This window comes from Chinchilla lanigera, unplaced genomic scaffold, assembly GCF_000276665.1.
Source record: "Chinchilla lanigera isolate Chin_1 unplaced genomic scaffold, ChiLan1.0 scaffold00113, whole genome shotgun sequence".
Lineage (NCBI taxonomy): Eukaryota > Metazoa > Chordata > Mammalia > Rodentia > Chinchillidae > Chinchilla > Chinchilla lanigera.
Genome location: NW_004955514.1, coordinates 499,350 through 509,641, shown reverse-complemented (window position 1 = coordinate 509,641; position 10,292 = coordinate 499,350). Strand labels below are relative to the sequence as shown.

Below are 10,292 nucleotides of genomic sequence, written 5' to 3'. Positions count from 1 at the left end.
GACCGCAAGGGTGTGGATGCCAGCATGGCTGTGTGGCCAGGCATCCAAGGCCCCAGACAGGCCAGCCCCTGGAACCCCAGCCCTGCTCCCATCATTAATATTACCTCCTTTCTTAAATATAAATATCACGGCCCTGCTCTGTGGCAGTGGGGAGGCAGGGGCAAGTCCACACCTCCCCACCCGGGTGGCTGGGGGCCATGGACACCCTGCTGGGCAGGACACAGGCAGCAGGCGGGCAGGGTCCTTCATCTACTAGCATGGCTACATCACCGCAAAGTCGAAGGCCCATGCCTTCCCAAGGGCGTCTCAGTCCATGTGTATGTGCAGCATGTCTGTGTGTGTGTGTGTGTGTGTGTGTGTGTGTGTGCGCGCGTGTGTGTGTGTGAGTCCGTGTCTAGTGGTCTGTGTGTCCATCTGGCAGTGTGTCTGTGTACCCAGCCAGTAGGCATGCGTCTCGCGCAGGGTGCTGGCTGCCGCCTCCCCACCGGCTTCCTGGCCTGTCGCCATGCCCACTGTGTCTAGCACTGGTAGTGGACATGCTGGTGCTGGTGCACCTTGCCCTCCACATGTGAGTGTGTGTGTGAGTGCGTGTGCGTGTGCACATCCGTGTACAGCTTGGGGTACAGCTTGGGGCCAGCTGCTGAGCCCGAGCCCAGTGCATGCTCCTCACACAGCCCCACGGCCAGCGCAGGCAAGTCCTTGTCACCACTGCGGTCCCGGGACAGGGCTGGCGGGCGGTGGCTGGGTACAGGCGGGGTGGACATGGGCGCACAGGGCTTCTTCTTGGCCTGGCAGAGCCACAGCAGCACAGTGCCCAGGATGAAGACAGCGCCGGCCGGAATGCCGATAACCACGGGCCACGGCAGGCTGGTGGTGGAGGACGAGGGAGCCACAGGGGGCCCTGGTGGTTTGGGGTCTGGAAGAAAGACCAAGGTAAGGGGAGGAGAGAGGAACGCTGCCAGGGACAGGGTGCTGGCCTGTGTGTAGGTGGCATGACCACACTGAGCCCTGCGAACGGCACAGGGGCAGCAAGCCCCCACTGGGCACACGCAGGCCCCTGGGAGCCCAGCCACACACCTGGCAGCACAGTGAGGAAGGCACTGCGGAAGCTGTAGCCCATGGTGTTGGCGCCCAGGCAGATGTACATGCCCGCGTCGTCCTGGCGGGCACGCGAGATGAGCAGCTTGTTGAGGTAGGAGCCGTCGGGCCGCGACCACACGTCACCCGTGGGCAGCACCACGAACTTCTGGCCACCCACATCGATGGTGGAGTTGTGGCGGCCCTCGGCGCCGTACTCCACCCGCTTCAGCCACTGGATCACCGGCTTCACATCACTGCGCACCTTGCACTGGAAGGATGTCGTGCCCCCAAAGTCCACCGTTGTGTTCACGGGGTGCGTGCCGGTGAGCACGGGCTTGGAGCGCGTCCGCTCTGCGGCAGGGATGTGTGTGTTGCTGGCAGCACCCACCCCAGCCCCAAGCCCCCACCGCCCTCCCACCCTGGCACTCACGGATCACGTCCACTTTGTAGGTGGCATTGATTGCTCCTGCCCGGTTTGACACGCGACAGGTATATTTGCCGCTGTCCTCAGGCCGCAGGTTCTTCAGGCTCAGGGTCCACCTCTTCCTGTGCTCACCAGCCTCTGGGCGTGTCAGGGCTTGGTCATCCTTCATCCACGTGATGTCGGGCCGTGGGTGCCCACTGGCGACACACTTGAGCCGCACAGAACTTCCCACAGGCCGTGCAATCACCCGGCGCCGCATCTTAGCCGGCTGTGTGAAGCGAGGACGAGCTGCAGGGGGGTCACTGAGTCAGCTGGGAGTGTGAAGGGTGCCAGGAGATGGTAGCCATCCTCTCCTGGGGGATGGGGCCCCCCACCCTACGCTCACCCCACTGCTGGCCAGCTGGGTCCTCCTTGTCCCCCGAGGAGCTGCCGGGCCCTGGGATCTGCTTCCCAGGGCTGACGTCATCTGCAGGGAGGGAAGAGCCTGTGGTGAGGGCACACCCAGGCCCTCTCTAGACACCCCGGTAGCCCCGGCTGGGGTGGCCCTAGAACCCCAGTGAGGCCACCAACACTCCTATGGCTCAGAGTCCACGGACAGCTGGGTAAGGGCTGCCTGCCAGCCCCATTCCCAAGTGCAGGTGACCCCGACAGTCATGGATGGGACTGCAGGGTGGGCCTCCCTACCCCAGCTGTGGGGCGGGGGAGGGGAAGGGGCTGGCGGCTGGCAGCTGCAGTAACCCTAGCCCACATCAAGGGGCCGAGGGCTCGGGAGGCAGACATGGCTCACATACCACCCAGCCATCGTCCGCTGTGCAAGGACTGGGGGGCTCAGTATTCCCATTCCTCAACCCAGCGAAGGCCAGGCTGGGAGAGGACATTGGGAGGAATGTCCCCCACCCGCCCGGACGGTGCCACCTCCACTGAGCTGGGGCCAAGGCCCAGGCCCTTGAGCTGATGCCCTCCCTGGACCCTGAAACGGAGCGGTCAGCCCAGGCCCCACACCAGGGAGCTGGGCAGGGCAGGGTGTGCCTGGTACCACAGGGGAGGGCGTGTCACCAGGGCCACCTGTTCACTTTGAGGGCCACGGCCCCTGGGCGGGAGAGAACAGAAGCCACTGCCTCCTGCGGCCCCTCTGAACTGCGAAACCTGAGCTCAGTGTCGCAGGACACCAGGGTGCACCCTGCCAAGCCCCCAGCTGCCCATGTCCTTGGGGGGACCACTGCCTGGCCACCATGCCTGGTGCTGCGCTGGAAGGGGCTGGCCACCAGAAGGCCAAGGCTCAGGGGACAGGCCAGGCCCCCGGGGCCCCCACCTCCCACCCTGCCACGCCCTGACCGCGCCCCACTGACCCATCACGATAAGGGTGTAGTTGACACTGAGGCTGCCAAAGCCATTGGTGGCCTTGCACACGTACACGCCTGCGTCCTCCGCCTCCACTGCCTTCACCTTCAGCCCCTGTGGCAGCACACGGAAGCGGCTCCAGCCGCCGTGGATGGTGCGGCCGTCCTTGGTCCACATGGTCAGGGGCGGCGGGTCTCCCTCCACCGGGCACTGCAGCCGCACAGTGCGGCCTAGCCGAGCCACCTGCCGCGGGGCCACTTTGTCTGCCATTCTTGGGGGCCCTGTAGGATGGGAGGGCTCAGGCAGGGAACAGAGCCTGGGCTGTTCCTGCCTAGCCCCGCTGGAACACCTGCCCAGTGAAGCAGCCCACATCCAGCCTCCCACACCCAGGGGAGGACCTAGGAGGTCCCAGAGGGGTGGGGACACAGCCTGACTCAGCCCCTTCTGCAGTCTGAACCGAGAAAACGGGCAGCAGGCATGGCGACGCACTCCTGCAAGCTCAGCACTTGAAGGCTGAGGCAAGAAGGTCACCAAGAGTTGAGGCCACCCTGGGCTACACAATGAGACCTTGTAGCAAAAAACATATCAAACTTAGAGACCTAGCGAGACTTTGTCTCAAAATGAAAAGTAAGGCTGAGGATGTAGCTTAGGGCAGAGGCCCTGGGCTCAATCCTCTGAACAGCAAAACAAAAAGAAAAGAAAGCAGGAACATCCCAGACATATCAGAAGGGGCCACGCACCCCCAGGTCAAGCAGGACAGGGCCCTCGGGGATAGGCACAGCAGGCGGGGGCTCCTGCTGTCCCTCATCACGCATAGTCACAGGTCTGTCCTCAGCTGCAGACCCCTCACCTCTGCACCACCCCCACAATCACCATCACCCAGGGCCCAGCCAGGCCTGGTTCAAGGACAACAACTTCACAGCCATCACACACAGGTGACCAAGGAGCAGGACAGCACCCTTGGACATCCTGTGGGCAGTGAGGGTGCCCTATGTCACTGGAGTCTGAGCCCAGACACCATCTGCCCAGGGAGGCAACTGAACCACAGGGGGATGTGACCCATGGCCCTGAGGTCAAAGGCCGCATCTGGACTGGGCAGGGCTGGGGTGGAGAGGTGGTCCTGCCCAGGGCACTCCAGAAGGCCTGGGGGAAAGCCGAGGCCTGGGTCTCCTGCCCCCTGCAGAGAGACACTCCAGGCTCCTTCCACCCACCAAGCCCCAGCAGGGGTGCCCCTGGGGGACACAGAGACAGCAGTGACCAAGACATCGGGAAGCGAGTGATATCACTGACTGGGAAGAAGATCCAGACACAGACCTTTGGGTATCAGGAATGTGTGGGCCCCTGGCAAGAGATGACCTTGGGAGGGAGGATGAGCTGGGGCTGGGACCATGGCGGGGGTGACCCCACCTCCCACCTACTCCCCAGGAACCCTCCTTTCTGACCAACATCCCCCCCTCTACTCACCACACCCTCTGCACCATGGGCCCCAGGCCAAGGTTCCCGTAACAGCCCCCTTCTCGCACCCTTCCTCCCCCATGGTCCACCCAGGCACCTGGCAGAAAGCAGTCCATGCACAGTTGTCCCGGGCCCCCAGCGCCCACCCGGCACAGACATAGAGCCCCCGAGACCCCTCCCCAACCCTCTGGGGTCCCGGCCCCAACCCAGGCAGACCTTGCCCACCACCTGTTACTGTCTGAATTCCACCACTCATGGGGCCTCCCAGGCTGCAGGACCAGGGAGTGGCCAGCACTACCCTGGCCCCTACGGCCCCCATGCCCCGCCTGCCAGCCTGGTGCCCAGGCCACCTGGACAGACCCCACACTCACACATGAGCACACACATGTGCACACGCTGGAGACACACCACTGCCAAGAGTGGCCTGGCCTGCAGCAGCAAGGGCCAGGCTGACCCAGGCCCCAGCCCAGCCCGAGCAGGAGACAGAGACACCCGGGAGGGGGCAGGGCCCTGGACAGGAGCAGACAGAGCAGCAGGGACCCATTTGTGGCCACTGCTGAGAACAGGCAGAGCCTGTGCCGCCAGATGGCCAGAAGCGTGGCCCCGGCCTGCACCACACAGGGGACAGGCCGGCGGGAGCCCATCTACAGGAGCCAGGCTTATCCTAAAGCAAACAGCGCCCGCCAGCCCTCCCCTCCCCTCCCCTCCGCGCCCTAGCCCTCTGCAAGCCCTGTGTGAGGGCTGCCCAGCAGGAAGCCAGCCCCGATTCCCGGGGATCTGAGTTGCAGCCACCACAGCTCTGTATTTAGCCCAGGAAACACAAGCCCCCATTGTTCTACTAGAGCCACAGAGCCCACTTGGCCAGTGAGGAAACTGAGGCAGGATCTGAGCCCATGGGTGCCACCACCCCACTGTCCTTGGAGGGCAGCTTACGTGAAGGCGGCAGCCACGTCTGGACCTCCCTCAGGCAATGCTGCCCAGTAGCCCTCCTCCAGTCCGGGGCCCTCTCGCAATCCCCGAGGAGGTCCAGCACAAGCAGGATGCGGGTGGTCGGACTAGGAGATGTTCTCACACTTCTGATGGGAGCCTCGGCACTGCACCTTGGGGTCCTTCCCTCCCCCATCTCCAACAGGCCTGCCCAGGGGACCTGGCTCCAGAGCAGTGTTGGGGGACACAGAAGGAGCAGAGTCCCTCTAGACGCCATACCTCAAGGCCAGGCCCCAGGAAACCGGAACCTCCCTTTCCAGAGCTGCCCTGCAGGCTTAAGGTCAGAAGCCCTGACCTGTAGGAGCTGGGTCTGGCCAGCACTGGTCTCATCCCCACCTCTCTGAAATGCATGGGGGCAGGTGACAGGGGCTTCCAGCAGAAGGCACATCGAAACAGGCAGGCCACCTTGTGCCTGGTGACTGGAGCAGGTGCAGGCAGACAGCAGTCCCCTGGCCTTAGACATGGTGGGAGTGGACTGTGCGCTGAGCACCCAGCAGGCCCAGCCCAGCCCAGTTCACACAAGGCCTGCAGGGCCCAGGAATTTACGGCCCGGGAGGAATTCTCTGGCCAGGCGGTGGCCTGACGGGCCGGGGGCAGCAAGCCAGGAGCCACCAGCCTGAGGCCCCTCCTGGAAAGGATGGGGCCTGAGGACTTGAAGGGCCATGGAGAGAAGACAGGTGCAGCCAGGCCCTCAGTACACCTGTGCCCACCTCAGGGAGGCCAGGGAAAGCTGGCCCCAGAGGCTCCAAGGCACTGCTCAGTGGCAACAGGGTGACCAGCCAGCCACATGTTGAGTCCTCTCTCACACAGCGCATAGGCCCTGGCCACAGGGAGAAGGTACAGCCCCCAAACCACACCCAGGCCACTGCAGCCCCACCTGAAGCAAGAGACTCCGGAGATGGGACCCAGGTCCCTCACCTCCCCAGCAAGCCACAGATGGGGGGAGGAGGGCGGGATGTCCCCAGGAGAAGAGCACAGGTGATCTCCAGGCATCAGGGGTACACATACTTCACACACACCCAGGCCTAGGACACACACAGGTGGCTGCCACAGAAACCAAGGGGTGCTGTGCCCAGCAAGCTGGCTGAGCATTCAGGTGCTATTCCCCCAACAAGGACCACCAACAAGGAGCGCACAGGCCAGGAGGGGGAGTGCACACAGTCCTGGCTCTCCAACCCCGGACTCTCTCTGCGCCGTCCCACGGCCCTTCTGGACCTCTGGCTCCCACAGCCTTTCTTCGACACACTCAGCCACACACGGCTGGCACCAGTGTCAGACAGGGCCACTGCCCACAGCAGGTGGTGACCACCACAGCCTCCCAGGCAGAAGCCCCTTCCCAAGACCACTGGAAGCCAGAGCCCCTGCCCTACCCTGCACTTCACCAGCACCAACCCTAGAACTCTGGTCCCTTATCGAAACCACCCAGAGGGACCCTGCAAGCCCCTGCCATGTCAGATGTGTAAAGAGGCCACTTCCTGAGCCCAGAGCTCCTGGGCCAGAGGTCAGGCATGAGCTGAGTGGCCACTACTGCAGGGACACTCGGCCTCAGGGCAGGTAGCCCAAGCCCCCGCACGGTGCACAGCCAAGTCAGAGAGCCCCTCTCAAGGACAGGCCTGAGGACCTGCAGGCTGCGGGGGCAGCTTCCCAGCCCTCAGGGTCCTGCCCAGCCCTGCACATACTGTAGCCCTGGCTCACAGGTGGGTTGCGAAGCACAAAGGGCACCCCAACAAGGAGCCCATGTTGCAAGGGTCCTGGGCCACACGGCTCCCTCCTTATCCTCTCTTGGAGGCCCATCATTGGCTCTGAGGCTCTGGACACCTTGTATAAATGTCTCAAGAGATAAACGCTCCGGGCGGGAAGAGGATGGAGTTGGGTTTCCTGCCACAGAGGAAGCTCCTCAGAGTTAACAGCTCCCAGGTGGTGGACACTTGGCCGGAGTTGCCTGCTGCCCTTGAGGAACTCCCACCCACCACCCTCACCATGGACTCTGGAACTATAGCCTGAGGCCGACCACAGTAGTGGTCACCTCACCAGGAACAGTGGTTGGAGGCAGGGCTGGGGGTCAGTGAGGTCTGAGGACGGTGGCACACCTTTCCCTCCACCCACATGGCTGTCACCTGGACAAGCCAGGCCAGAGCCTACCTGTGGCATAGAATATAGCAGAAATGGCCAGCATGGGCCAGGCACCAGGTCCAGCCACACGGCGGGCGGGTGGCCAGCAGTGGGGTGCCACAGCTCACAGCCCCCACCACTGCCAGCAAAGCCCACACCAGGGCTGGGCAGGCCCGAGGCTGGAGGCCTCTGCGGGGGAAAAACCAACATTTCCCCTAGCAAGGGCCACGGTGCAGGGCAGGCAGGCTGAAAGGCAACTTTGAGAGCCCGGAGCCCCATTGATTCCTGCACAAAGGATAAAGGAGCCTGCGGTCGGCGTTTCCAGGTCCAGCCAAAGACGACTTTGTTCACAGCTCCCCCACCCCCCAAGGGGACAGTGATTTATTTTCCTCGCAGGAGGGGGGCCCAGACGTGAACAGGGAGGCTGCCCCACATCTCCACCTCAAAATGCCTGGGCCTGGCTCCTGCATGAACACTTCAACCCCAGCCACAAACTGGCCAGCCACACCCCGGGAGAGACAGAGAGAGGGAGGCCAGGGTCAGCACACACAGGAGCCCTCCACTGCCCCCTACAGAATCACACCATCTCGGCCTCCTGCCCCTCCAGCGCCCAGGCCAGGCGCCAGAGCACACCGTCTGCGGCGCAGCAGCGAACAGGGTGGCTGGGCTCAGAGAGCCGCAGCGGGGCCGGGGAGCTGGCTGCACAGGCTAGCCCAGCCTTCCCTACAGGGCCCAGTGAGCACTATTCAGAGAGCCTGCTTCAGAGCTGTCCGCTGTGGAGGTATCTCCCTGGGAGTCGTTTGAATTCCCACTGCAAGGAACGACAGGGAGCAGAGGAAGCCAAGTCCTATCTTTTGAAAACACAGACTAGGACAAACCCAAGATTGTGAAACCTGGGGCAAAGGGGAACTCTTAAAATATGATCTGGATTTACAGCGGTACCCGGTCCAGAAACTGCGACAACCCAGGGAAATGTCTTTCAAAACAGCCCAAACCACGTCTGGCTCTCGGTCCATGGAGGGTCCAGGCGGGGCCTGCTCACGGAAGGAGCAGGAACGGCTTGGAACAGGCCTGCCCCTCCAGTCCAGGCCTGGGGGCAGAAGTCAGCACAACTCAGGAAACCAGTGCCCACACCTCCACGGTGAACCACAGGCCCCCGACTGCAGAGAGGGTTCCCTCCCTCCTCAGCACAGATCCAAAGTGGATGGGGGGGCACCCCCTCCAGGGCCCCTCAGTGAAGACCAGGCCATGCCTGCCACACCATCCACCAGTCACCTCTAGGCCGGCCAGGGACCATGGGAGGACAAAGGCCTCCAGAGCCTCTTGGCCAAGTGGCCAGAGAATAGGCAGGTGCAGGGATGAGGGAGTCTAGGCAGATAAGAACAATCAAAGCCAGACAGACCACTAGCTGTGGCAGGGCTCACCCGGCATGGCCTGGGCACCACAGTGCCCAGGACGCTGCCCCGCCTGGCCACACTGGACAGCCCCCACCCTCCAGCAAGCCAGGGCCGGGCGGGTGGCAGAGGGGGGGAATGGTGGCATAGGTCCCACCTGGGCTGCCACCCGCCGCCCAACACCCGAACGTGGCCATATAAGGCCAGGTTGGGCTCAGTGTGCTGCTGGGCAGCGGGGGAGGACTGGTGGACACAGAGGGCGATCCTGAATGGTCAACACACCCCAGGACCCGCCTAACCCTGGACAGCCAGCACTGGCGCTGGAACATGGTGGGCAGGAGTCCGCCAGCACATACCGCCCATTGGGCACGGATGCCCATCACTAGCCTGTGTCCCAGGGCAGGGCTGTCCCCTTGGGATGGCCACACCATGGCCCTGACACCCAAGGTCCTCAGGTATCAGCCTGAGACTACCCCTTGCCACGCAATGCCCCCTCATGCTTGGGGACCCCTTAGCCTGGATGAGCAGCCCAGGGCCCAAAGGCTGAGTGAGTCAGGATGGGGCCCAGACACCAGACATCACCAGTGTCTCCCACACCCCCAGCCAGGTCACACAGGGTCCTGGTAGGTTCCCAAGGACCCACCTGGGTCCACTGTGGCCACAAACAACTCAGTCCCCCCAACTCTACAGGGTGACCAGCTGCCCTCCACACTGGTGCATGTGTGAAAATGCGTATGCAAGGCCACAGGTGTGCCCTGAGCCCACTGGACAGCAAGCCAAGTGACTTGGGCCCAACAGGTGAGCTGGGGGTACCCAGAGGGTCAGCTAGGGGTACCCCATGGCCAAATTGGGAGTACCTTGGGGATGAGCTGGGGCTCCCTCAGGGTGAGCTGAGGGTGACCCGGAGTGAGCTGGGGGTACCCCACGGGTGAGCTGGGGTGTAGGAAAGGAGGAGTTGGGAGGGGGAGGTGCCTGGAGGTGAGCAGGGGGTACAAAGGTGAGCTGGGGGTACCCCTTGAGTGAGCTGGGGTACTTTCCAGGTAAACTGAGAGTACTCCACGGGCGAACTAGGGGTGCAGGAGGCGAGCTGCGGAACCCCGAGGAGAGGGCTAGCGAGGCAGCAGAGCGTACCAGGCGGGCACTGTGGCAGGGGTCAGGGCTGGCGGGAAGAGGCGGCGCCAGCACTCACCTCGCGCGGCAGCGGCCGGCGGGAGCGCCCCCAGCAGCAGCGGCGGCAGCAGCAGCACCAGCGCGGGGCTCGGCGACATCTCGCGGCCGCGGTCGGGGTCCGGGCCCCGGGCGCCGAGCTGCGGGCGGGAGCGGCTGGTGATCAAAGGCAGACAAAGGGTTCGCGCTAATTACCGCGCCCCGCGCCCCCCGCGCGTCTGGGTCCCGGCCCTGCCCGCGGGACACACCGCGCCGCGAGCAGATAATCGCCTGCGCCATTAGCGAACAAATTTGCGCCGGGGCCCACGTGGGGCGGCGGGCGGGGCGGCCCG

At 63.9% G+C, this 10,292-nt stretch overlaps 1 protein-coding gene across 1 annotated transcript; it reads right to left on the bottom strand.

Moving 5' to 3' along the window:
* Positions 1-433: 433 nt before the first annotated feature.
* On the bottom strand, positions 434-10,116 carry Fgfrl1 (fibroblast growth factor receptor-like 1). Its single transcript, XM_005408687.2, has 6 exons — positions 9,983-10,116; positions 2,854-3,126; positions 1,890-1,970; positions 1,511-1,792; positions 1,078-1,431; positions 434-916 (listed from the first exon to the last, which is right to left on the bottom strand). Exons 1-6 carry the CDS (start codon positions 10,059-10,061, stop codon positions 519-521), a joined length of 1,467 nt encoding a protein of 488 aa, XP_005408744.1. The 5' UTR covers positions 10,062-10,116; the 3' UTR covers positions 434-518.
* Between the last annotated feature and the right edge of the window lie 176 nt (positions 10,117-10,292).

Bases quoted from the DNA above. Each gene is read 5' to 3' on its own strand.
- Fgfrl1 (XM_005408687.2), bottom strand. From the start codon at position 10,061: ATGTCGCCGAGCCCCGCGCTGGTGCTGCTGCTGCCGCCGCTGCTGCTG. The intron at 3,127-9,982 runs GTGAGTGCTGGC...CCCATCCTACAG, and splicing joins GCCGGCCGCTGCCGCGCGAG to GGCCCCCAAGAATGGCAGAC. The intron at 917-1,077 runs GTGTGTGGCTGG...TCTTTCTTCCAG, and splicing joins CTTCCTCACTGTGCTGCCAG to ACCCCAAACCACCAGGGCCC.